General features: G+C 45.9%; 2 protein-coding genes across 2 annotated transcripts; both read left to right on the forward strand.

Annotated features, from left to right (window-relative positions):
* The first annotated feature begins 247 nt into the window (after positions 1–247).
* Positions 248–3,269, forward strand: LOC142604084 (uncharacterized). The gene is made up of 9 exons (XM_075768674.1): positions 248–589; positions 680–829; positions 1,037–1,207; positions 1,383–1,424; positions 1,587–1,671; positions 1,776–1,829; positions 1,986–2,055; positions 2,348–2,523; positions 2,817–3,269. Exons 1-9 carry the CDS (start codon positions 558–560, stop codon positions 3,267–3,269), a joined length of 1,233 nt encoding a protein of 410 aa, XP_075624789.1. The 5' UTR covers positions 248–557.
* A 160-nt stretch (positions 3,270–3,429) lies between these two features.
* LOC142600158 (uncharacterized) lies at positions 3,430–10,844 on the forward strand. Its single transcript, XM_075742958.1, has 5 exons — positions 3,430–3,580; positions 3,817–3,942; positions 4,226–4,281; positions 4,368–4,527; positions 9,040–10,844. Exons 1-4 carry the CDS (start codon positions 3,479–3,481, stop codon positions 4,486–4,488), a joined length of 405 nt encoding a protein of 134 aa, XP_075599073.1. The 5' UTR covers positions 3,430–3,478; the 3' UTR covers positions 4,489–4,527; positions 9,040–10,844.
* Positions 10,845–26,954: the final 16,110 nt, after the last annotated feature.

Raw genomic sequence — 26,954 nt, forward strand, 5'->3', positions numbered from 1 at the left:
GGGCTACAAAAAAGCTGGAAAGGGACTGTTTACAAGGGCTAAGCAGCTAGAAAGCAGCATGGTAGAAAAGGCCCTGAGGGTTCCGGCGGACACCAAGTCGACCAGGAGCCAGCAAGGTGCCCTTGCCCAAAGGCGGCTGCGAGTGGTGCCCTGGCCTGCGCTGGGCAAAGCATGGCCAGCAGCTGGAGGGAGGTGACCCTTCCCCTCTGCTCAGCCCCGGGGAGGCCAAGCCTGCAGCGCTGTGCCCAGCTCTGGGCTCCCTGGTACGAGGGACACGGACATCCTGGGGAGAGCCCCCCAGGGCCCCCCCCCCCCCCCCCCCCCCCAGTGCGACCGTTGGGGTTAGAATGCCAAGCTGTGTTGTCCCAACGCTGGCCCGGCAACGGCCCCAGTGCCTGCAGGGACGGTGCACGGAGCGGCACTGGTGACAGTCCAGCTCTTGCCCGGCAGCACCGATTGGCACCGCGACCCCCTTAGTGTCCTCGCTCGGGCCGGCTGGGCACCGCCCTGAGCCCCACCAGCGTGTTCCAGGCGAGACTTCTCCTGGCCTCGGCGGGATGGGCCAGGTGAACTGCTGCCGCGGCCCCAGGTAGGCTCCCCCCGCGGCTCGGGGACACGCCGGCACAGCCGGGCCCCGCAGCAGCCGCCTTTCTCATGCCCGACGCCGTCTGCTCTGCAGGGACGACCCCGACCCCGTGCAGCAGTGCACGCCTGTCCCAGCATCACCCCAGCCGCTGCTCCGCCAGCGCGTGCAGCTGAGCCAGGGCCGTGCGACAAGGAAGAGGGACCTCCTCCTCTTCGGCGACGCCTTGGTCATCGCCAAGCCCAGGTAAGACTCGCGCAGCCCGGCTGCCTTGCCTCCCAAGCCCTGGCCCTGGCCCCAGGGCAGGGACACCCAAGCAGCAGCCCCAGGCCCCCGGCGCCCTGCTGCCGCCGCACGCACCCGTGGCCATGCCCGTGGCAGGCGGACGCTGGAGGGGAGCCACCGGGCTGGGCCACCTCCAGGTCACTCCCTGCCGCTCCTCTCTCTCTGCAGACGGGGCAGCGCCCCGCGCCCGCAGCTCTGCCTGGCCCTGGGCCAGCTGCAGGTGCTGAGCGGCGGCAAGGGGGCAGCCGGGGATGCCGCCCAGGAGGAGGAGGAGGAGGGCCGGCACACCAACTCCCTCGTCCTCGTCTGGCCCTGCGGCTTCTGCGCCGTCACTTTCCCGTGAGTCTGGCTGCCCCGTCCCGCGGCAGGGCTGGGCAGCGCCTCTGTCCTGCCCCACGGGCCTTCGTCCTGCCTCTGCGGCTGTCCCCACGGGGCAGGGCTGTGCCGGCGCCCGCCTCTGCCCGCAGCCTGGGCAGCAGCGGGCACTCAGGCTGTTTCTCCTCTCTCGCCGCAGCTCCCGGGCACTGAAGGAGCTCTGGCTCCGCGCGCTCCTTGGGTAAGCCCAGGCCTGGGGGTCCATGCTCACACCAGGGAGGGTGGAGGGATGCTCGAGGCATAGTGGCCCGACCACGCGCACGGAAATCCCCCTCCGGCGCTGGGGAGAGGTAGCTGGGGTCTCTCTCACAGGGCTCTTTCTCTGCCCCTTCCCCTGGCACAGGCCACCAGAAGGAGTGGAGGGAGCCCGGGTGACCCAGCTGCCCTCCATCAAGCTCCTGCTGCAGGAGCTGAGCGGCCGCAATGCCGTGAGTGTCCCTCCTGCCTCCGCTCTGCCCAGCCCCGAGGCTGCTCCAGCCCAGCATCAGGGGCATGGCTGCTTCTCACCTGCTGCTCTCTTCCCCTTGCCCAGGCCACGACGCTGCACGCCAGCAGCCCGCAGAGGCTGGTCCAGGGCCAGGCAGAGGTGCGGATCGCGCGGATCGCACGGCTCGGGGTGCCAGCTCGGCCGTCCTCACCTCGCACGCAGGGTCGCGGGCCGAGGCAGCTGGCCGGGGAGGCCCCGCCGGGGGGGCCCTTTCTGCTGCGGGGCCGCTCGGTGAGCGCAGCGCCTTTCTTGCAGGCTGGTGCAGAGCAGCGGCCACCTCCCGTCCCCTCCGGCAGCAGCGAAGGTGGCCTTGGCCCCTCGGCTGGTGAGTGCGGATGGAGAAGACGGGGGCAGGCCGGCCCTTCTCCCCTCCTCTGCCCGGCGGCCACTCGTGCTGCACTGGCGCTGCTGCCGCCCTTCCCGCAGGGCACGGCCGTCCCCATCGCTCTGCGGCGGGACAGAGCTGAGCCCCGGGGCCCCTCGCTCCCAAACGGCGCCTCTCTCCCTGCCTCTGCCCCTGCCTTGCTTTCAGCGGCGGGGGGACAGCGCCCAGAGGCCCCGGGAGCGCTCGCCCGGCGCTTCTCCTCCACGGCTCTTTGCTCTCTTGTCCTTGGCAGCAGGCGGGACCCGCAGGAGGAGGAGGGGGCTGCCCTGGCCCTTCGCACGGCGGCGAGGGAGCTCGGCCGCTGCAGAGGCAGCCGGGCAGTCGGGCTCTGGCGGCAGGGGGGCTCTCTTCGGCCGGCCCCTGGCAGCTCTCTGCAGCCAGGACGGCACGCTGCCCCAGCCCATCCAGGTAAGCAAGCCTGGCCAGGGGGTGCCCATCCCGCTGGCTCCTGCGGAGAGGCGCTGTCCCCGGCAGAGGAAGCCCGGCTGGGGCTCGGGGACAAAGCCGGCTCCTCCCCACGGGGGTCCCCCACCTCCGGCCACCCCTCTGTCCCGCCCCGGGGAAAGCAGAGCCGGCCACACTGGCTCCTGCCCAGGAAGGAAGGAAGGAAGGAAGGAAGGAAGGAAGGAAGGAAGGTTGGTTCACCTGGCCCAGGGCCTGTCTCCAGCCCGGCCACTGTCCTCCTCTGTCCCCTCCTGCAGGACCTGCTGGCTCTCCTGGCCGAGCACGGGCCATCCACGGAGGGGATCTTCCGGCTGGCGGTCAAGGAGCACGTCTCCCGGGAGCTGAGGGAGGCCCTCGACAGCGGAGCAGAGGTCCACCTCGCAAGCCAGCCTGCACACCTGCTGGCCGTCCTCCTGAAGATGAACGCTGCTGACCTGGAGCCCGGCAGCTCCCGGCTCTGGGGATGCTGCTGCTGGGCACCTGCGAGAGCAGGAGCCGAAAGCCAGCTGCCTGCTCAGGAGCCCGAGTGCCGGGGATGCTGCCTGTGCTGGCGGCGGCAGTGCTCCAAGCCTCACGCGGAGCCCTTGACATTGCAGAACTTCCTGCGGAAGATCCCCTCTAAGCTCCTCGGGGCAGAGCTCTACGAGGAGTGGATGAGTGCTCTGCAGAAGACCAGCAGGCAGGAGAAGCTGGCAGCACTCAGGGAGTAAGTGGAGACCAGGCGTGGCCAGGGAGCCTTCCCTGGGCTGGGCTTGGGTGAGATCAGCCCCGGAGAGCGGTGATGACAAGGTCTGCTTTCTTCATGTTGCCTTCCTGCTGCCTCAGGGTGGCCGGCAAGTTGCCCCAGGCCAACCTCCCGCTCCTCAAGAGCCTGCTGTCCCTGCTGCAGAGGATCAGCAGAAATGCAGCCAGCAGCAGGATGACTGCCAGCAACCTGGCCATCTGCGTGGGGCCGAACCTGCTCAGCCCACCCGAGGAGCAGACGCTGCCCCTGGACGCCCTGGTGCAGGTGACGGGGCAGGTACGCCGTGTTTACCAGCTGGTAACCAGCTTTACCTTGCGGGTCCAGCCGAGCTTTGGTGTTCAGAGGTGCCTGGCTGCCTCCTCTCTTCAGCAAACGCTGGTGGGGGAGCTGCTGGGAAGAGCATCCCCACAGCTGCAGCTTTCTGCGCAGAAGCGAGGGTCAGGAGTGGGAAAGGCTCCTGTTTGTCCCCTTTTCAGCCACCCAGGTGCAAACCACTGGTTTGCTGTGTGCAGGTGACACAGCTGGTGGAGTTCCTCATTGAGCACCACAGGGAACTCTTTGGGGAGGAGGTGGCCGGGCTTGGCGGCACATCGGCCGAGGAGTCACCGGCACCAGGGCTGGAAGCAGAGACAGCAGAGGTACGTCAGGGCCACAAGCAACGTGACAACAGGAGCCTCCCCCCTCAGAAGGTGGGACTGCCGCCGCTGCAGGGACAAGCAAGGTCATCCCCCAGCCTGCAGCCCTGCAAAAGCGCTGGGAGAGGCTGGTGCAGGCTGGCCGTCACGCTTTGCGCGCTGATCCCGCCAGAACTGTCTGGGCTGAGCTGAGCAAACCCACCCAAGGGATCTGCCTTTGAGAGCTAAGGGAGCAACTGGGCAGGTAGGTCCTTGCCAGCTGGTAACTTCCACATTTCCACTGCAGGTGCCTCCAGTTGCTGCAGAAAGCCAGCACCTGAAGAGCTCCTCTGGGGAGAGAAGGTAAAATGAGCTCACTTTGATTAAGAGCAGGATTGGTTCATATTTATCACAGCTTTCCCTGTCTAACAATACTATTGAATGGAAAGGTTACCAGGCTCTTCACAAGAAAACAGAAAGCGAAAACTGAGCTGTGAAGAGACAAGCGAGGGGCAACCAGGCAGGAAGAGGAGAAGGTTGGGAAGAGAGCTTTCAGGAATGGGCGACTGAGACGAAATCCAGGCAGGGCGAGAAGAACGAGGAGCCCAGGTGTGTAGCAGACCCTGCCATCCCTCTTTCAAGTGCTCTGAGTATAGGAAATATTTCTGTGGTGCACAGAGATGGCCCCAGAGAGGAAGCATGCACCTGCCTTCAGGAGACAAATACCACTGCAGTGTTGGCAGTTTTCATTTTGCACTGGTTAGTGGATGTTAGAGCAGAACCCCTCTCAATCATCTACCAAAGGTCTTGAGAATCTGGAGAGTTTCCCACTGCCTGGAAGCTCACCAGCATTGTTCCTATTTACAAGATGGGTGTGAGAGAAGACCCAGGAAACTACAGGCATGATAGTCTGACCTCAGTACCTGGAAAAGCTATGCATAAGATCATACTGGGTACTATTGCAAGGCGTTTAACATGAAATTTAACTAAAGCAAATGCCAGATTCTGTACTTGGGACAAAGTAACGCTGAAGACAAATACACATTGGGAGAGGAGGGTCTGGAGAGCAGCCCTGCAAAAAGGGATCTGGGAGTGCTGGTCAACAGCAGTGTGCCCTGGCAGCCCAGAGGGCAAACCCCACCACCTGGGGTGCATCACAGAATAACCAGCTGGTCAAAAGAGGTGATTGTCCCACTGTATTCAGCATTGGTGCGGCCTCACCTGGACTACTGTGTGCAGTTCTGGGCCCTGCAGTGTTAAGGTCCTTGAGTGTGTCCAGAGGAGGACAACAAAGCTGGTGAGAGGGCTGGAAGGCATGTCCTATGAGGATTGGCTGAGGACTTGGGCTGCTCTAGTTTGGAGAAAAGGAGGCTGAGGGGTGACCTCATTGCTCTCTACAGCTTCCTGAGGAGGGGACGTGGAGAGGGAGGTGCTGAGCTCTTTTCCCTGGGATCCAGTGAAAGGATGTGTGGGAACGGTCCAAAGCTGTGTCAGGGGAGGTTCAGACTAAATACTAGGAACCGTTTCTTTTCTGAGAGGGAACACTGGAACAGGCTTCCTAGCCAGGTCATCAATGCCCCAAGCCTGTCAGTGTTTAAGAGGTGTTTGGACAGTGCCCTTAATAACGTGCTTTAACTTTTGGTCAGCCCTGAAGTGGTCAGGCAGTTGGACTAGGTGATCATTGTAGGTCCCTTCCAACTCCACTCCTCTTTCTCTTCTCACTGGATTCATGAACAGAGGCTATCACTTCCTCACTAGAACACAGCGAGGCAATATCTCCCATAATACATATATATTAATATTCTCACAGACACTGGAGAAAGCAATGATGACAGCAATTACACTAGGTGCAGTTAGGTTTGAGAGTGACTTTATCTTCACCTGCACTTTGAATCAAACATTTTGTAGAAAGATAGAGGGAACAAACTCTTCTGCAGCAATTGCTGTAACACTGACTGTTAAGGGGAAGAAATATCATTTCTTTGAGGAGTAAAGATCCTAATGATGGAAACAAATACTCCAAGTGAATAAAAAATGTGAGGTTGCCAGAAGATGCATTTCAGGTCATCTTTTTCAGTTCTTCTTAGCCCAAAGTGTCTACAGCTGCCTCTATATTTTTTACTCTTTTTTCAAGAGCCAAAGTTCTTGTCAAAATTATTTACATTTGTCAGAAATATATATATATATTGCTATTCTATCAGAATTTGCAGTGGGAGAACTTGTTCACAGGAACTATTTAGTGCAGAATTGCTTCTATGGAAAGGTGAATACGTAAAATGATGAAGGCAAACGTTCTTCAGATCAGTATAATGCAGGAGTTTCTTGTGAAGATAGTACAGCTGTGTTAGGGTGAGATTAGAGTTAGCCCAATTAGAATCAACCAAACAGGACACTTCGTCAGATGAGTACCCCTAACACTTTGGACATACTGTCTGAGCAGTCGATTGTGCTGACTACATTGGAGAAGGATTAGACAGTTCTTTAATCTTCTCAAATGGAAAAAAAAAAACCTGTCCAGATTCGCTAATATAGTTTTTAGAATTGAAAGAAAAAAGGTAGTATGATACTAGTTGCCACAAGATGTCACAAAAATACCAATTGTTTCTGTCCCGCAGACATCCTTGCTACAACTGGTTACCAGTATGAGTTGGGCAATGTGTCAGTCTCATCTCGAAAAAAAGCAAAGCAAAATTTCTGACTTGTTTTTTTCACTTTTGGTGCCACTGCAAATGTATTAGAAGTCCTCTGAATATACTTAATTTCATTCCAAAGACAGCAGGTCAGGATAAGTGTTCCTCAGTGAAGGATGCTGATGTCACATCCTTTTGGGAAAAGCCCACACTAGATGCCAAAATCTCTTATTTGTAGAGTCTGCAGCCTAGAGATTTGAGTATAAACCCCACTTTTTTATCACCTTTATTTGTGTGAACAATTCCATATTTTCATTCTGGATTGGCATAAATGTGAGAAAGTCATCTAGTCCACATATTTTGTTTTGGTTCTTTTCTTCAGGCGTAAGTCCAAATATCTTCCAAGTATGTCATTAGCATTTATGTAATTTTGCAAAGAAGAAAATGGACTGGGGAGAAGATAAGCCACTTGTTCAAGGTTATAGAGAATGTAAGGGGAAACTGTGGAGTAAGACCAAGACTTCCTGATTCTCTTTCTCCCCCTGCCCATTAGAAACCCTGTAGATGCATGTGTGGTTTCCTGTTTTCCTCATGGCTCCCTGTTAGAGTTTTGTCTCTTTTAATCGCAGATTTCTAACCCTCAAGGTTTGTGAATAATAGCTGAAGACAGGAAACGTCACAGGAAGAGAAAATACATCTCTTCCCAACCAGCTTGCTCTGCCTAGGTTTATCTTAGGCCTACCTTTCTTTTTACCAGTGTTCCTATGCTGCCCAGTACTTTGAAACCATTTCAGCATAAATTTTGGCATAGTGTTGCAGAATCTATGCCACTATTAGGTGTGCTAATAGGGAGGATTGCTGTTGTTTGTCTTCTGTATCCATTGCATTCCCAGTCCTGGTTTTTTTCTCTGCAAAAAATTTTTTTCTACTTTCCATGCTTTTCTTGCATGAAATTTTGGCTATGAGAGAATTTTTGGTGGGTTTAATTTTTTGATAAAACCACGTGCAAGCCATACCCTTCTTCCATGAACAGGACGACAGAGAAAGAAAAATTTGATTATGAAACACTGCTGAAGATGTTAGGGATGAAAGAAGGCAATAGAAATAATGTTGTTCTGTAGTTGGAGTCTGCCCATGTGCACATTGTATACAGCCTGGCTGACTGAATTCTTTCACACTCTGCTTCCCAAAAGGGAACTGGTAGACTCTATAGGTTAAATTAAACAAACGACCAGTTGGTCCTCTGCATAATGACCTGCAGAATAATCCTACTGGTATGAATCAGTTCATCATTTCCTTACAGCCTTCTTTTAGTGGAAAAGTGCTATGACACCATTTTTGTAAGCACAAATATATGTCACATATATGCCTTCATACTCATCCATCCACTGCATTCTTTTTCTTATCAGCATGTTTTAATGACTTATGCTTATGCTAGTAATCTTGGGGGGTGGTAGGGAGATGTTCACTGCCAATATTAGGAATCTGAGTTGAGGCATTTAAACCAAGCTGTTTAGTTTTGACTGCAAGTGCTGTGTGTTTCTCTTCTTTGTTCTTTTTCTACATTCAGAAATCTCCTTCTCTGATATATTACCCAAACTTACTGTTCAAACGGATGTTTCTGCCATGAAATAAATTTGCTACAATATTCAGAGAAATGATGATGACAGGGGAACAAAAGGAACTACAGTGAATTTTGGTCCCCAGAATGTATGTCTGGCCAAGTGCATTGCCTTTGTTTGATATGCCTATTTCAGAAGGCATAACATGAAAAACAAAAATGAAGACTTCCTGAACACACTTGGAAACACCTGGAAGGAGCTGTACCTACACAGGAAACAATGATGAACGGTTATTTGGGCCCCTGTTCTTTCATTATAGCTAGTATTGATTTTAATGGAAGCAAGGTTTCACTGTGAGTTTTGGCTTGGCAGAATAAGCCCTTCCCTGGGAGTCCAAACTTACCCATTCAGCCATGTTAGAGCGCTCTCTCTGCCTCTCTGCAGCTGCTATTGAAGGATAAAGAAGAATTTTGAGTGGAGGAATAGTTTTGTGGTCTGTTTTTTATGTTGGAATGTCTCTTGAGATTGAGGAAATCTTTGGCATATTATTAAAATTTCACCATTTTCAGTAAGAAATTGTTTCTGTGTTTTGTACGCACTTGTTGATTTCTATTATGATTCTTTCCTTTGTTTTACTCATGTTCAGTTTCTCCCTCCATTCTTATTGCAGCTGTATCCAGGCTTGGCCATTTAAGTGTAGATTTATATAGCAGTTGAGTCAAAAGCCCTTGCGGTCACTGAAGCCTCCCTAAACATCCACAATCTAAGTCATTAGTATGATAATACCGATCCCTAATACCCAGCTATAAGGAATCCTGTAGAGGAGGACTATGAATAGGTATTGGATTTCACATCCATGCACGAGTTGCTTGTTATCCTCTCACCCTTGTCCCTAATTGCTGTCTTCTTTTTTCCCTCTCTTTCTCAAGGGAGCTTGCAGAGACTACTGAAGAAATGTGTCACATGGGATGCGATTCTTGTATACCTTAATGGTTCATCAGACTATTCTTCTGAGCAAAAAAGTGTTCTGTCAATTGAAAAACCTACCACACCCTCATGCTGTCACCCTTTTTACTCAGATGGATGGTCTAGAGGAGCTTCGGAGAGTGTGATCACAACTCATTATTTTTCCAGAACGTTCACCAGCAATATGAAGTCTAATGAATAATATATGTTATAACTGTCAAAATAACTGAACAAAGGACACTTGGGAGGTTTTAATGCATTTTTTTCACATACCAATTTGCAACTTTCAAAAATTTGCATTGTTTTTTCAGCCAATAGGGCCAATTAGTTTCTACTGTAAGTAGCTATGTACAGAATAGAGCAGGTCAGTATGATGTAATGTTGTGCTGTCACTCATAAACCAATTGAAGGATAATCTAACTGTTCACGACATCAATGGGACTTTGGAGGAGTGACATCCTTGAATTAACTCACTTTTACCCATTCTCTTCAATGGTGTGATAGGACTGCTGTGGGGTTTTCTTCAAAAGGTTCTCAGGATTGGTATCATCAAAGGCATTTTGATGGTAGTAGACGACCATTGTGCTGTCAGCTAGAGAGTGAACAGAAGCTGAATTTCTCCAAGATGTTTCGCTTTTCCTTTTAAACAGTATGTAAATACACAGTCTGTAGGAAGCTGAGACACTTTTCCCCAAAAGCTTAGAATCAATTTAATGTTAACGAGTCACTGTACTGACAAGTATTGCTAGAAATGACCTAAGATACCTTGTGCACATCCTTTCAAAAGCAGTCACTACATATTCGGACCATCTTTGAATACTGCTTTCTCATTTGACAGAAAAAATACTTTAGAGCCACATATCCCTTTTGAGCTGCAGATTGAGTGCCTTGTGATCCAGCAAGGTGGAAGCAGTGGTGCTGCTGTATTTACGCTTGTGATCATTGGCAAGAATTACATCAACTGCGTTATGTGACACTGCAAACGCACCTTTTCCCCAGCTGTCAGCCAACTGCAGCTGGTTTATTCCAAACCCCAGTGGGCTGTTGCTACCAGGAGCGTAACACTCATTAAAAATGCTCCTGTCATTGCACTTTTACTATTACCCCGTACTGCACACTGTAAAAAGGCACGTATTATTTGCCAGACTTTCCTGTAAGTACGTAGGTAGTGAAATGGACTGCATTTGTCTGAAGTTATTTTCTCCAGGTTGGAGAAAACTGATCGCAAACTCTAAAATGATTTCCCTACTGCATTCGCATACAAGCATATTTGTGGGGACACATATCACTACTGAAATGTTGGCCTTTTGTGCTGATCTTCCTATGCTAGAAAGAATGTGTCTATGTAGCTGCATCATACAGGCAAGCTGTGAGTTTTCTCCTGTTTGACCGGACAGGTGTGCTGGAATGACAGTACATCTCTTACGTGTTAACTATATTGCGATATCACTCCTTAGCCTAACAGTGCTCAGAAGCAATTTGCTTTGAGCCCGATGAAAAAAACCACCAACGCCAACAATAAAAATCATAAAAGCTGATGTCCTGAAGAGCCTCCAAGGTAAATTTATGCAGGTTTTAATGGAAGATAAGAACAAGCAAAATGGAAGCAGTGAACAATGGTCTGTAATGCAGTTTACATAAACAGGGCGGTTACATAGAAAAACATTGTATTACGTTGGCAGTTTTGGCGTATAAATATGTATGTAATATAGAGACACAAGCTTTGTAATAGAATGAAAATATGTAATATGAAAGGTTGCTTATGTAAAAAAGTTCATATTAAACTGTGTTGGTTTCTATGTTCAAGGTGTCAGAGAAAATGTGTGTTTCGCCTTCTAATATGTTGCACAGCCATTCAGGCTTCTATGGGGAAAGCTACGGAAGTTATAAGTAGACCACCTGATAGAAAAGAAGGCAGCCGAGGATTACAAAGCACTGTTTTGCTGTTAGAAGTGCCTTCGGGAGTTTGTTACAGACAGTGTGAAAGTTCTGAAGGAGTCTGAGATACCAGTGATACTCCATTGCTGCCCGAGTTCACTCATGCAAGGGAAAGTAAGCTGCTGTCTGTCTTTCCATCTCTCTGTGCCTTTCTTTCTCTCTGTTATATGGAACAGAGGTAAAACTCTCCTTCAGTAAGGCTGAGATTATAGCTGGTAAGTAATGCAACTAATTGTCTACATGGTTCCCTCATGAAATGGTTAAAGATAAGTGATACAAACCCACACTCTTGGGCATTCTACTACCAGATCACGCAAATTAATACTACCACACAAAAGTGTTGATGGAAGCTCTTTTTATGACAACATTTTCAGTACATGTTCTGAAAGGTGACTGTATTTTTCAACTGGAATAGAGAAGAGCGTAACCCAAAATGTCAGAAGAGTAGAAAGTTACCATTTGGAGGAAGGTACACTCTGTATTGCGTTGTTGGTGTATATTTCTCGATACATCCAACTACAAGGCATGGCAAAGCAGGGACACACTTATGCTGTGGGAGATTTTGATTACATGTATCCTTTTATGCTTTTATTATAGATAAGGATGATATTAGTTGTGCCACTTCGTGGTTCCTCACTGCATTTTCAGCCCTTTATGTCTAATAAAGGCTAATCCGAGTTACACAAGGTATGTGGCCGGCCTACTCACCAGGCCTCCTGGCTGAGCGGGGCTCTTGGCCTGCCTTGTCCCTCTCACCCACTGCTCTCGGGAGGTTTGGAGGATACAACTCTTATACGTGGGGGTCCCAGAAACCCCACGTGAGTATTTTGAAAAATCTCGCTGTCTGCTTCTTCCGACAGTTGGTTCCTGCTTTGACTTCTGGAGGAAAAAAAAGGCTTTCATTGACTACAGAGATAGCCTGGTGATCCTACAATAAACTTAGCTATTGTGAGTGCTCTCCTGCATGTGTCTTCTTGTGGTTCAAGGAACATGCTTACCCAGAGGAAGCTGTGGGTAGAATCTTGTTCTGAGTAAGTGCAGATGTGTGCCGTCAGAAGAGGCAAACTGACATAATTAAGGTTTACAACCAGCATCTTATGGCTACTGCTGTGAAGTAATTCCATTTCTGGCACAGTCTAATGCTTTAATCTGTGTTGGTCTTCAGCGTAATGTATGCAGAATGGACTAGGGAGCATAAATGCCAAAAATATCATGAATGTGACATAGGCCAACTTTAAATTAATAATCACCTATTTTTATGTTGGAGTATCAATGCACAAGCAATCAGAGTAAAACCCAAAGGAATGCAGGGCAAAGATAAGCATTTTTCTGTCACTCAAACGGAGAATGTACTTATTAATATATGTTATAAGCATTTCTGTTTTAAACATCTCCTTGTACTGGTCAACGATGCAATCTTTTGAGAGGTAAGCAGTGAAAAATAGAAGTGTGTAAAGGGCGGAATGGCTTTTATATTATTCATCCCAAGCTATTTGCACATCTGCAGAGTAACTAAAAGGAGGGAGTACACCAAGACTGTCCTTTGGCACTTTAGAACCCAGAATACATTATCCCACAGGAGTCCTTCACTCCATGAAAGAAGAGTAGATGAAAACAGGATCAGAGGAAGGGCTCACTGAGGTCTTACTGAGGACCAGGATCAATAAATCTTTAGTACAAACCTCAAGAACATTGTAGAAACTTCAAAGCCCAAAGGAGCATTGCTTTATGTTCACGCACAGCCTTTCGCTAGTATGATTCAGTCAATATGCCAATTACTCACATAAACTTGGGTGGCCTTCATGTAACAGTAGCTGTTGTTGTCCCATGATTGTTCCACCCAATCTGTGTTGCATTGGTACCTCATGCCTTTTTCATATAGCAGACCTTCCTCCAATCTTTCTGGCATACATGCCTTTGGTCTGTTCCAAGGGGCTGCCCACATGCTTCTGATATCATAAAAACCTCTGAAATGAGGCAGCAGAAATGCAAGATGGGCAGTGTTACAGAGTGAAGCTGGTCCTTAACTGGCATACTCAGGCATGATTTCACCAAAACCAGCTGGCAGTTATTAATTCTGCTCCCTACCTAGTGCTCTGCCACAGTGGGAAGCTCATGTCCTTGACTTTTTAGTATTTCACTATATTCTGCCAGTAGGAGGTTTGGATTTCTTTGAAAAGGTGTATCTATCTCTTCTAATTAACAACTTGCAACTGATCACATTTCAAGATTCCTGTTTCCCTTTGACTTTTCATTTTTGTGTTTGTCTGAAAACAAACAAAGCAGTAACTTTGTGTTGGTCTGAAAACCAACAAAGTCCAGAGGAAAAAGACACACAGCTGAAACTGTGTTATTCTCCTGCACTCTCAGCTAGGCAGAGAGTAAAATCAAGCTTCTTGAAGAGGTCATGTCCTTTCCTTTCGTGACTCAAGTATAATTTCTCAAAGAGAAATAAAAACTCCTGTCTCTTGCTTAACATTTCCAGCATTCTGATTCTGCTTCTCTTTACTAGCCCGTGCAGTGGAAGCACGTGTTGACATCTGCATTTTCAGTGGTTGCCATTCATTACCATAACCTTCTGACAGTAGACAGGATACTCATGGTCTTCAAACTCTGAATCACTTAACAAGCCAGCAACTTCAGGGAGCACTAGGAGGATGTGAAAGCATCAGCAAGATGGTTGTGAAGTTCAGTACTGCAGGGCAATGGAGGTGTGGCAGACAAGAGAATGATGAGTACAAATGGGTGCAGGGGGAGGATGCAGGGCATGGATTCTATCTTCCTCAGTTTGACTGGGACATGGGCTAAACTCCCAGCTCCAGGAGACATGGGACTACATCTGGATCTCACTCTGATTCTTCAAAAAAAAAACCCCATTTTGTTCCTTATGGCCTCTAGGGAATGCTTTGAAAATGGAACTTAAGTTTGATTAGTGTTAACCATAGTCCACAAAAATCGTAGTTCTGATGATAGCTAAAATTATCTCTGTTCATTTTACCTCTGCTTAATGTTCCTCTAAGGAAACTCAGGATTGCCACCTCAGGCTGCAGTCTGGTCTGTTACTCCCACATCATTAAAGCTTCACTAAAGTTGTAGTGTTTAACAGATGCTGCTCTCTTAATTTCTGGCCAGGTTTGTGAAGAGAGTTTCCTCTCCTTAGGAACTCCCACACAGAGTCAAGGAAAACATATTGACAGGGAGAAACATTTCTTTTTACAAAAGACCAAAAAAAAAAAAAAGATCCTACAGTCAGCATAGCAGAAAGCTGTTACATGTAATGCATGCTCACTTCCCTGTCACCTCAAGGACGGAGAGTGCCATGGTTTGCTTAGTGCCCCAGATATATTAATCTAAATCTGGCTTTTTTCATGTCGTATGTTGAGACTTTTTGCTGTGGTAAGGTTTGTAAAGTTTCGAATTGTACCCTGAACCATAAACACTGCACTTTGAGCTTTCAAAAATGCAGTGGCAATACCTGTGAGTATTTTCGTATCCATTTAATGAGGACCAAAAGCCTCACTTGTTATTAGTAGCACTTCATGAGTAGCACATTGACCTCAGTCTTTCTTGGTGGACCATTCAGTTTAATAGCACTTCTCAAGCTGACCTAGCATGAAGATGAGCCCCTGGGGGTGGGACCCATTGAACTTGATTTTGGAAGTCTAGCAGTCCAATGTCAGTCTGAACTAGTCACCCTAAGCTTCCTAGCAGAGAAATAGGTACCTCCAGAGGATGATTCATCTGGCCTATTTTAGGATTAAATGAATCACTACCCAAAGGTACCTGTTTTTCTCTTTTTTGTTATAAAGGGAGCCTGCAATTATGAGCTTTAGACCTAAATGTCAGACTTCTAAATGCTTAGAATAGGAATTTAAACCCTGTCTTGGATATCATCACGGTCAGTGAAATATAGAAGCTTAGAGAGAATGGAAGTAATAAAGTAAAAGTAAATGGATAAACTCTTTTTTATTATTAACAAATAATCAAAACACTTTATGTTTAAAAACTCTTTAAGGTAAACTTGATTCCTTTTTTAAAAATGCTGATTTTCCATGGCTTTGCCTTGTTAATGAGAGTTACCAATCTCTGCTCCAACAGGGCCATTAAGAAGCCACATTTTTACCAATTATTTTTTGCACAGAGGTGATTAAGTTTCTTAACAATTTTAAAGAGTTTCTAGTGCCTACCTAAATATATCCAGCTATAAACTTCTGCTCAGGGAATTAAAGTACTGATTTGACAATCTGCAAAACTGAGGTGGCAGAAACTTCCAGATATGAGTAATCAAGTAATTTCTGGGAAACTGGTGTTAGAGGGAATAGATCAGTCAGTGATACATGAAAAAGTTTTACTGATCAAAGGTGGATTTAGATCCTTTGATCTTTTCTGGATGTTTCCATCCCCTTACTTGCTCTAAATGCTAACAAACTATTCGTGTCATGAAGCTTCACGGCATAAAATTTTCTTGTGGGTAGAGGGAGAGAGAAGGATGATCAATTATTTCCACCCTTCTTTTTCAGAATGATTTTTTTGGCTGTACTAACCTGGCAAAATCAACAACATGAGGCTTTGAATGTCCAGCTCCAGCCTATAAAGGTTAGAATGTCTCCTCGCTTCCTGGGTTTATCAAATAGTTGTCAGGGATCAGATACTGAAAAGTAAGTCGGTGTATTGGTTCAGCTTTCACCAATATTTGGATTCTGAGTGAAAACTTACTGAAATAAATGGAAAAAGTTCCAGCAACAGTCTATCTATTATAGCATTTAACCCATGTTCTGTATCTCCATTCCGTAAAGCAAGAACTAGAGTTTTATAAGCACTACCAGGATTTGCTTTTATTTATTTCGATCATTTGGTACATTGCTTCCAAACAAGGTGTTATATCCGAAGTAAATTAGCTGAGCATCTCTTAAACCCCTCATTTCTCCAATTAAAATAATTTGAGGCACCTCATTTGTTTTCTATGCTTTTAATACCCTGTTAGCAACTGATGAGAGAAAGGTAAAGCTAACAGCAGCCTGTTGCCCATAGACCATCAGCTAATGATTCACACATGGTATTTTAAGAAATTGTCATTTATATAAATGTAGTTTCCAAAGTTGATGTTCAGATAGTGAGGATTTATACTTTTGCTGAAGAATGCCAGCTTTTTTTGTGCTATTCCCTCTCACTCCCTGACTCCATTCAGCTAGGATCATTAAGAAATATAGCAGAGCACTAGCAAGAATTTTGTTGCAATATTTTTGTATGCACTCTTATTCTTTCAGTGCATTATCAAACTACCTTTCAGTGCCTTACAGTACAATAGTAAAGAAGGAATAAAGGAGTAAAATATTTTCAATGCCTTCTTCCATATGCATAGTCATTGTCTAGCCCTTTAGGAGAGAACTAAACTATCAATAAAGTGGATTAATTAATGTTTGTGCAGCATTTTGAAGACTCAAAACGCCCCTTCAAGATACAGGTATTGTTAATAAAAGATGTGAATAGTTGCAATATTACGGTGATCCTCTGAGTTAAATACAATGCAAAAAATAACATGGCCTGATGACAGACAAATATCTAGCCCTCAGTATGAAAACATCAGAAGGTCCTCAGGTAGGGCAGCTATTTTGCTATTCACAGTGCTGCAAGCTAAGCATACATGCTTATTTTTTTCACAAGAGTTAAACTAAACTAAGTAGTTGATTCCAGTTATAACCAGTTAAGCTTTTCCTCTAGTCCCAGAGTGATACCTTATTGTCTGTCATGGACAAACACAAATAATTTTTTTTTCCTCTCCCCTCATTCCCTACAGAAATGTTTGCCATTGGGCTGGTTGATTATCTGTGTTTTTGCACTTAGATGGCTCTGGATCTTGGTAGCAGTGTCTCACACCTGCACTGTTGAACCCCAGCTTATACGGAGTTACGAACACAACAGCTTGACACTTAACGATTAAGCATCCACACTTAAGTGACCACACTTTCAGGCTCTCAGAAAAGCAGAATCATAGAATCATAGAATCTTTAAGGTTGGAAAAGACCTCTAAGATCATCAAGTCCAACCGTCAACCCAACACCACCATGTCTACTAGACCATGTCCCAAAGTGCCATGTCTACATGCTTTTTGAACACCTTTAGGGACAGTGACTCCACCACCTCTCTGGCGAGCCTGTTCCAAAGTCTGACCACCCTTTCAGTGAAGAAATTTTTCCTAATATCTAACCTAAACTTCCCCTGGAACAACTTGAGGCCATTTCCTCTTGTTCTATCACTTGTTGCTTGGGAGAAGAGACCAACACCCACCTCACCACAACCTCCTTTCAGGTAGTTGTAGAGAGCAATAAGGTCTCCCCTCAGCCTCCTCTTCTCCAGCCTAAACAACCCCAGTTCCCTCAGCCACTCCTCATAAGACTTGTGCTCCAGACCCTTGTGCTGGGTTTGTGTGGCAAGGTTTTGGTAGCGGGTGGGGGCTATAGGGGTGGCTCCTGTGAGGAGCTTCTAGAAGCTTCCCCTGTGTCTGACAGAGCCAATGCCAGCCAGCTCCAAGATGGGCCCGCCCCTGGCCAAGGCCAAGCCAATCAGCGCCTCTGTGATAACGTATTTAAGAAGGGAAAAAAAACCCTCCAAACCCGTGGGGGAGGATTTTGCAGCCAGAGAGAGAAGCGTGAAGATGTAACACCAAGGTCAGTGCAGGAGGAGGGGGGAGGAGGTGCTCCAGGCACCAGAGCAGAGATCCCCCTGCAGCCCCTGGTGAAGACCATGGTGAAGCAGGCTGTCCCCCTGCAGCCCATGGAGGAAGGATGAGGGGGTGTAGAGATTCCACCTGCAGCCCGTGGAGGACCCCACACCGGAGCAGGTGGAGGCACCTGAAGGAGGCTGTGGCCCATGGGAAGCCCAGGCTGAAGCAAGTCCCTGGCTGGACCGGTAGACTCGTAGGAGAGGGGACCCCACGCCAGGGCAGGTTTGCTGGCAGGACTTGTGACCCCGTGGGGGATCCAGGCTGGAACAGTTTTCTCCTGAAGGTCTGCCCCCCCCGGAAGAGACCACACCGGAGCAGTTCATGAAGGACTGTAGCCCGTGGGAGAGACTCCATGTTGGAGCAGGGGAACGTTGAGAGAAGTCCTCCCCCTGAGGACAAAGAAGCGGCAGAAACACCATGCGATGAACTGACCGCAACCCCCATTCCGCCCCCCCCGCCTCCGTTCCGCTGAGGGAGCGGAGGTTGAAGCCGGGAGTGAAGTTGAGCCTGGGAAGATGGGAGGGGTGGGGGGAGGTGTTTTAAGACTTGGTGTTATTTTGTCATTGCTCTATTCTGTTTTGTTTAGTAATAAATTAGATGAATCTCCTTTCTAAGTTCAGTCTGTTTTGCTCGTGACGATAATTAGTGAGTGATCTCTCCCTGTCCTTATCTCGACCCAAGCCTTTTGTTATACTTCTCCCCCTCGTGCTGGGAGAGGGGTGAGCAAGCGGCCAATATTGCTGCCGGCTGGGCCTAAACCATGACAACCCTTCACCAGTTTCATTGCCCTTCTCTGGACACACTGCAGCACCTCAGTGTCTTGTGAGGGGCCCAAAACTGAACACAGGACTCGATGTGGGGCCTCACCAGTGCTGAGTACAGGGGGACAATCACTTCTGTAGTCCTGCTGGCCACACTATTCCTGATACAAGCCAGGATACTGTTGGCCTTCTTGGCCACCTGGGCATGCTGCTGGCTCCTATTCAGCTGGCTGTCAACCAGCACCCCCAGGTCCTTTTCCTCCAGGAAATACAGTTTATTCATAGAATAAAACCATGCCAGTGGACTACATTTCTACAGGACATAGAAGCCTGAAGGATGGTGGTTACACTTTCTCTGTGCCTCATCCCTGCACTGGGGGCATCTGTTTATGAATCTTCAGAATTCATCCTGGCCATCATGAAATAATTGATTGTCTTTGTATAAAGGTCATAAGAATTTCTTTTTTTTTTTTTAAACAAGCCCAACATTAATTTAATAAAATGTCTTCAATTTGTGGATGGAAAGAATTTGTAAATGTATTTATTTATTTATGTAATGTATGTATTTATTTATCCTACACGCAGTAGGAATCCAGACACATTTGTATTCCTAGAAGGGTCATTTATTCTGTGATACAGTCTGGGAAAAAATAATTCAGTGCAAAACATTTCGTCCGCTACTCCCTTCCTTGACCAAAGATTCTCACCCAATTTAATACCTTCCTAGTGATTGTATTTTGTTTAATAATTTTTATCATCAAGTTTTGATAATATTTGAAGAGAAGTGAAAAAACCACAACTCTGTTGTATTTATAGCAAGTGAATGGTCATTCCTACACACCTTTACTGAGTGTTTCTAGTACCACACTAGTTTCAGCTGTCTAATATACAGCTGGTTGAACTGTTCCATAAAGGCTGCCTGATCAATCCCAAAGATGACATAAAACGAAGGAGGAGCAGTCTTCCAACACGAGCCACAGGGATGACAAGCTCAATGGAGTGAGTTCCCAAGGGATGTAGCCATTTTCCAACGTATCCTATGGCTTTTCTAGGAGCTTTCCTAGCTCACTGGTACGTCGTCAGTGTCTGAAATGTATTTGCACCTCTCTCCCACACAAAGCACCATCAGTGCCTACCAGCAGTCAGGTGGCTACCAACATATGTTGCTTTGTGCTAGGTACAGTGTAAGTGAATCCTTAAAAAAGCTTCCTAAAGCAGCCATGCTTCCTTTTGCCTAGCTCTGGCTACCCATGTAGGGTCTGCTTCCTCACCCCTCCTTAGAGAGTAATGACAGTGGGGGGGTGACTGGGGGTGTGTGGAAGAGGATGCTGGTTTTTGTAAGCAGCTTTTTAGGTCTGATGACTGCGGGGTGCTCTTTTAGCTATGTAGCGTAAGCAGAGGCCCAATTGCATCATGTAACTCTATCAGAGACTTCTATGCGATAGCTATAGTGGCAGAGGATATAAGTAGCTGGTTTTGTCTTAGAATTGATCCAGCTGCAGTAGCTGTGCTGTGACACACCAACTCTGCATCCAGCTGCCCCATCCCTCCTCTCCTCATTTAGGCACTGAAGGGTTAGTTACAGTTGTCAGCTATATCTTCCTCTTTTCCCCTTTCCCCTGCCACCTCCCTTTTAACTCCATAGCCAGCTCAGCTGAGCTTCATCCTCCATCGTCCTGCTGCACGCTGATAGTGACAGGAGCAGATACCACTGCAGGCAGTGACATCCCTCTGTGTCAGGCAGAATGTCCTAATCAGCGCACACAGCCCTGTGCAGTGCAGCCATCTAATTGTTTACCTTCCAATTTTTCCTGCCCTAGGGAGACAGTGCTCCGAAGAACAGCCCATCAATTGAAGCCCTCAAGACCTGGAAACTTGCCATATGCATCCGACCTGACTGCTGGTCCAGAGGCTGAGGCACAGTTGCTGAGAGAAGCAGGTTCTACATGTCTGAGCTCTTAATCTCTCTTCCTTTTGTTCGCTAGTTTGTGGTTATTCTTTGATATTGTCCTCCTAAAGTGCAGCGCTTAAGCCAATGCCGCTGATGTTAAGAACAGCAACAACAATACTTAGCAATAATCCTTTGCATTTCTAGAGTGTTTTCCATCTATGGAGTTCAAATGCCTTCAGAAAAATTGGTAGTGTCAGTATCCTCATTGTACAGGTCAGAGAGCTGCGAAACAGAATGGAGAATAGCTTCTCATCTCCCTTCTGTTCATTATTTAAGCTATTTTAAAAGCAAGAAAGCAAGGAAGAGGGAGTGTGTGTGAGAGAGAGAGAGAGAAAGAAAGGAAGGAGGGAGGAGAGAGAGGAAGGAAGAGATGGAGGGAGTGGGTCGAGAGGGGAGAAAACAAGAAAAGAAGGAAAGAAGGAAAGATGGCTGAAGCTCAGCCTTGTCATTAGGGCTTCAGTCCCAGGAAAAAGTAATGGAATCATATTGAGCCCAGTACATCAAATTTTAAATGACAGTAATGCGATTAATGTTGATCCACATTACCAGACTGATGGTAAGGAATTGTTGTCAAACTAACCTGATACATACTTTTTTTATGAAGTTAGAACTTCAGCTGATAAAGGTAATTATATTTGCATTTTCTTCTGTGAGGCATTTGATTTGATGGTGTACAGCCTTATGATTAAAACTGAAAACAATAGAAAATCAGCACAATGGATATTAAATGGCGCAAATGCTAGGTAATTGATCATTCAAAAGATATGAGTGAGAAGTCATCACTAAGCAAGTGTCACGCACACGGTCCTGAGTGGATCTGTTCTTCGGCTTTACAGTGCTTTTTATCAGTACAGCAATTTTATCAGTGTTCTGAAATGAACATTACCTCCTACTGATTACACCTGTAGATGATCTAAAGATTAGTGGAGCAGCTAATAATGAAAGAGATCGATAGGTGAGATTGGGCTGTCTTAACTTACTAGCAAATTGAGTGTAAGTAAAAATGTTCTATTTTTAATAGACGTGATTGTGACACCATACATGTAGGAAGACAGAAGGTAGAGCACAATTATCAGATTGTACAGGACAGTGCGTAGCTGCCGTGTGGGGAGATGGTGAAGATTCACTTGAATATTTGGGGATGGACTCCCCAGAGGCCTGAAGGAATAAGCATGGCGAAAAGGGATTCAAGTAAGAATACAGCTCATGCTCAGTGGTTGTTCATAGAAAATCTGAAGATGATCTGCAGTTATTTCACCAGCATATTTAAAAACTCATACACGCACATTCCCAAACACAGATGGAAGTGAGAAAATCAGCAAAATGAGGAAATGAAGAAAAATCCAGTAGCAAGCACACATTCAAAGTTTAGTTAGATTTCTAGTTTTTGTGAATAAGAACTCATAGAAGTCCTGAAGATCTTTTTTCCCTAGAAATCTTTGACAATCACTCAGTTGAAAGGGGTTGAGACACTCTAGTTAATATCTCTTTGGTTGTTTTATCACTGTTGTTTGAATACTGAGGCCGGTTCATTTGTAAACTTCTCAGAAAGACTGCTGAGAAATCAAAAAAGACCCAGGAGCATACAGTAAGGATTGGAAAATATGCCTTATAATGGAAGACTCAAGGGCCTTAGTCAATTTAACTTACTGAAGAAGGCTAAGTCATGATTTGATCAGTCTGTGAGTTACCAATTGAAATTTTGATCAACCAGGTCTGTCAATATAACTGTCTAAAATCCAGTAATGGGAAATTTAGCTTGTATAAATTCATACTAGACAAGAGATAAAGATAGTTAATGGTGCAGGGCAAATGACGCCTGGAACACATAACCAAGGGTTACGGGTAAATTTCCCAAATATGGAGAATTTTCAATCGATTTATGATGGTTTTCTAAAACACATACTCTCTAGTTGATCTTTGACTGATAGATCTGAAATGGGAGCTAGTTTGATGGAAACCCTAGGAACTGAATATTAAAGGAATACCCTGTGTGATGGCATTTAAAAACCATGATAGCTGACTAGGCCTCTGTTGAGCAAGTGACTTCTCAACCTGAGGGAACATAAGTGAAGACAGGTGGCCCCAAGAAACTCACCCAAGCCCAGGACAGGACAGGCAGAGCTGGAACCTCAGTATCCAGAACTGCAGTGACTTATCCTTGGCCCACTGTATCTCAGCTATACTGTTACTGTCAGTGTTTCCTTACCTAAGGACCTAAAGCAGCCCCATTTCAAACATCATTGCCAACTACTGCAGTGGGAATTGAGCTGGGTATTGAAGAAACAAAAAGCAACTCCCATTTCTGCCACATTTCTTCTTTTCTAATAAATGTTGTGTCCCTTTATTACACCTAGAATGTCAAACACCTGTCTCTCTGAGCCTTCTTAAGACTCTACCAAACTACGTATAAAAATAATAACCTCATAAAGCAAACACAAGATGAAGAAGTAGTAAAGAATTACAAAAATGAATGTTATAAAAAGTTAAACTAATCCCCTGAGCAGGAGAGGACTTCATTTTTCAAAAGTATGTCCGACTATGCTAAAGAATTTGCAGTTTTAAATCCCTTCATGGCAGTCACTTTACCAACAGACAATAAAGCTGCAGTTTAAAACTGCATTCATCTTCTGAAAACGGCAGCAGAGAGCTTTCAGTGGGTTTTTAACACCATTCCTTTTCTTGTAGTACCAACTACTCCGGGGGGGGGGGGGGGGGGGGGGGGGGAGGGGAAAGTGCCATTAAAACATTCAATTATCAGGATGTGGCCAATAAACTTTTTTTTCTCCTTCCTACCCCATCACATCTTGTCTTCTCCTCTGGTCTCTGAGGATATACCTGCATATTTGTTCATCCTTCTCTTGTTGCTTGAGCTATAGTAGTGCACCTAAATGTCTTCCAGACCCAACATAGCTCTCCACAGCCATGTCCCAGCCTGAGCAGACGGATGCCTGTCTATCTGTGTAATAGATGTATCTCAGTTCAGTGTGTTTATGCCTTATCTTTTTAGATGCTAAAGTCTCTAAAGAAAGGGCTTATCTTGCTTTTGTGTATGAGCAAAAAGCTCCTTGTATCTCACATCATATGTCCTATGAGAAACTTGTAAATGTCTTGCAATTGCCTGAATGTTACAGTAGGGAGGTGTTTTAAAAGGAAGAAAAAAAGAAAAGAGTAGAAGACCAGGGAAGTATTGCAAGGGAAATGTTCAAGATGATAGGAAAGATTTTGACTAGGTGCCATTAAGATTAAGGAGCAAACGTGTTCCTCCCTGTGGTGGTCTATTGTCCTGGTTTCAGCTGAGATATTGAGTTAATTTTCTTCATAGCAGCTAGTATGGGACTATGATTTGGATTTGTGCTGAAAGCAGTGTTGATAATACAGGGATGTTTTCGTTACTGCTGAGCAGTGCTTACACAGAGCCAAGGTCTTTTCTGCTTCTCACACCACCCCACCAGCGAGGAGGCTGGGGGTGCACAAGGAGTTGGGAGGGGACACAGCCGGGACAGCTGACCCCAACTGATCAAAGAGATATTCCATACCATATGACGTCATGCTCAGCATATAAAGCTGGGGGAAGAAGGAGGAAGGTGGGGGCATTCAGAGTGACGGCGTTCTTCTTCCCAAGTACCCATTACACGTGACGGAGCCCTGCTTTCCTGGAGATGGCTGAACACCTGCCTGCCCATGGGAAGTGGAGAATGAATTCCTTGTCTTGCTTTGCTTGCGTACATCTTTTGCGTGACTTACTAAACTGTCTTTATCTCAACCAATGAGTTTTCTCACTTTTACTCTTCTGATTCTCTTCCCTATCCCACCAGGGGAGAGTTAGAAAGCAGTTGCGTGGTGCTCAGTTGCCAGCCAGGGCTCAGGGCTAAACCACAACACCTGCATGTGATTGAGGTGTAGGACTGTCACACTTGGATGAAATGAGTCTTTTAAGGATTAAGAAGTCTATCTGTCTGTCTGTCTATCTATCTGTCTTCTATGGTTGTCATTATCGCAGCTGCTGAGTGCCTTATGGGCTGTAATGTATGTATCCTCAGAATAACTCTGTGAGTTAGGTAGGTCTCCTGCCACACTGTTTTTTTTCACGGCCAAATTCAATCTCTCATAGAGTTAAAAAAATAATTTGAAGATAAAGAGAAGCTCATTTGACCTTTCAGTAATTAAGTTTTTGGTACTTTCTCCCTGTTATTCACGCTACTCTCCATCATTTTCAACAGCCCCTTGATCTGAAGCACAAAGAAGAGGCCATCTTTCCTGGGGCAGGAAAAATCCTGCTTCACTGAGCTGAATATTAGGATTGCATAAAAAAAGCAACCAAGGTGATTCATCACAGCTCAAGATGTCTGTTTCTCTTAAGCCTCCTGGACGTGGCGTACAGGCAAGGCAACATTACTAGATTCTTAATGACAAGCCTCTCTAAGGTGTGATTTTTAATTTTGCTGGAAAAGAAGCGAGAGCAACAAACCCAGTGTTTTCCTAATGTAATTATTATCGATGATACTCAAGCTTGTCTTCCTCCATGCATCACTGGTTTCCCCTTGTGTACACACTAAGGACATGTAAAGTAACAGCCGGTTGGAAAACTACAGGAAAAAAAAGAATACTTAAAGTTTCTGCCTCATATTAGAAGGCTGTTGCATAGTAATGCATCTTAGTAAGAATGAGCAAAAGGCATGAACACCTGTTAAATATTCAGCATCATGATTAAGTTCTTGGAAACCAAACTATCCAAATTCTTATTTTGTGTCCGGGTTTTTCAGAGTATGAGTCGCCAGCCATTTTTGTGTAGCAGTGTCTTTGGAGAGATCTCACTCAGTAGCCACTGAGATATGCTAAGTCATTAGTTTATTGTGAAAATGAATTCACATGACTGTTCATGGATCAATGAGCCCTGCAGAGACACAGAGCTGAGCAACTGGGATGATTTGAGCCAGGCTTTCAAACTAAACTTCATCCAGACGTGAGCTTAAAGGTGATGTGACACTATGTGGATGTGACACTATCTGGATGAGTATCTTCCCAATGTACATTGTTTGTCATTATAAACACCTATGTCCAGTGCAGTCCCAAAAGCTTAGAATCTGAAAGATGGAAATGGACAGAGTGGGATAGCATGGCCGGTTTTTAGACAGATTGTTTAAACCCCTTGTATGTGTATTCAATTTACTGACAACTTCATTTAAATGTAAAACAGGCATTCAGAAGGAAATACATGACTCATATGTTGCCATTCTGGGGTTGTTTTTTTTCTTTCTTTCCAAAGAGAAGATAACACATCGGTCTCTCAATAGCTGTCTAAAGTCAAAAGGAGGCTGAAAATCCTTATTAGGAAAGAAAAGAAGTCAGAAACATAACTTCTTTTTTCACCTCTAATAAATTATTTCTATGCTACATGTACTTTTTAGACATAGTCAGACAAAGTACATTTCCTGGCATAGGATATGATAGGAACTTTGCAAACAGCTACACTAAACGTCTGGGAGCAAAAATTGTACTGATGTGGGATGGATTTGCTTTTCAGCTCACAGAGGTTCTGTTCTTTGTCACCTTCCCACTCAAAAAAAAAAAAAAAAAAAGGAAAATCAGAATAAAGCTGCAAAGTTTTGCCTGGTTTCCAATCAAAACAGCAAATCCCTGCATTTTGCTTGAAATCTTAGGTTAGATTGACACAGAAGGCTTATGAACTGGAGCTGTATCACAAGATTGCAAAGTAGCCACAGAGGAGAAATGAATGGTGTCTGATAAGGATTGTCATTAAAACTCTTTAACATACTTCAGGTTACATCATGTGCTAGAAAACTGGTGAAAAAGGCTGAGCACATAGCAATAGTGGACAAGTATCCAAATTTCTATACATGCAATACTTGCCAAGAAAATCAAAAGTCTCCTAAATAAAACACATGTATGTTTTACTGCAATCTTATAAAGCTGCCCTATGTTGTTCTTAATAGGTCAAAACATTCTGGAAAATAAGATCTATGCTTGGGTGTTAATAATTTAATAACAGAAGATCATGGTTGTGATTTCTGAGGCTGGAAAAGCCTTTTTTTTTTTTAACAGGCAAGTTGACCTCTGCAGGGAAATACTGCTTTTTCCCCATGAGGCAAGGCCCTAAATGACCCAATAACATGTTTTATCTTTGCTTTAGTATTTACATAGCTTCATCATACTCTTATCTGAACAGCCGATTGATCTTTACAACTCTCTCTGAGCTGGGAAAATAGTATTTGGTGAGATATATACACAGAGATGAGACACAGATGCACTAGAGATCCAAAAAAAGAACTTCACTGTCACTATCTATAATATTGGTAGCTGGAAGTGCCGAATGCCTAGCTTTACACTGGGGAGCCTGGGGAGAATTATGGACATCGGATGGGATAACCAAAACACTCATCATGCATCCACCAGATGAGAGGACAGACAGACAATAAAGCTGGCCCCTAGGAAAATGATGAGGAGAAAGGTGTACTATAAACCCTATAACTACCCAGGATT

Source organism: Balearica regulorum, chromosome 1 (genome assembly GCF_011004875.1).
Source record: "Balearica regulorum gibbericeps isolate bBalReg1 chromosome 1, bBalReg1.pri, whole genome shotgun sequence".
Classification (NCBI taxonomy): Eukaryota; Metazoa; Chordata; class Aves; order Gruiformes; family Gruidae; genus Balearica; species Balearica regulorum.

Bases quoted from the DNA above. Each gene is read 5' to 3' on its own strand.
- LOC142600158 (XM_075742958.1), top strand. From the start codon at position 3,479: ATGACTGCCAGCAACCTGGCCATCTGCGTGGGGCCGAACCTGCTCAGC. The intron at 3,581-3,816 runs GTACGCCGTGTT...TGCTGTGTGCAG, and splicing joins TGGTGCAGGTGACGGGGCAG to GTGACACAGCTGGTGGAGTT. The intron at 3,943-4,225 runs GTACGTCAGGGC...TTTCCACTGCAG, and splicing joins TGGAAGCAGAGACAGCAGAG to GTGCCTCCAGTTGCTGCAGA.
- LOC142604084 (XM_075768674.1), top strand. From the start codon at position 558: ATGGGCCAGGTGAACTGCTGCCGCGGCCCCAG. The intron at 1,672-1,775 runs GTGAGTGTCCCT...CCCCTTGCCCAG, and splicing joins AGCTGAGCGGCCGCAATGCC to GCCACGACGCTGCACGCCAG. The intron at 1,830-1,985 runs GTGCGGATCGCG...CCTTTCTTGCAG, and splicing joins TGGTCCAGGGCCAGGCAGAG to GCTGGTGCAGAGCAGCGGCC.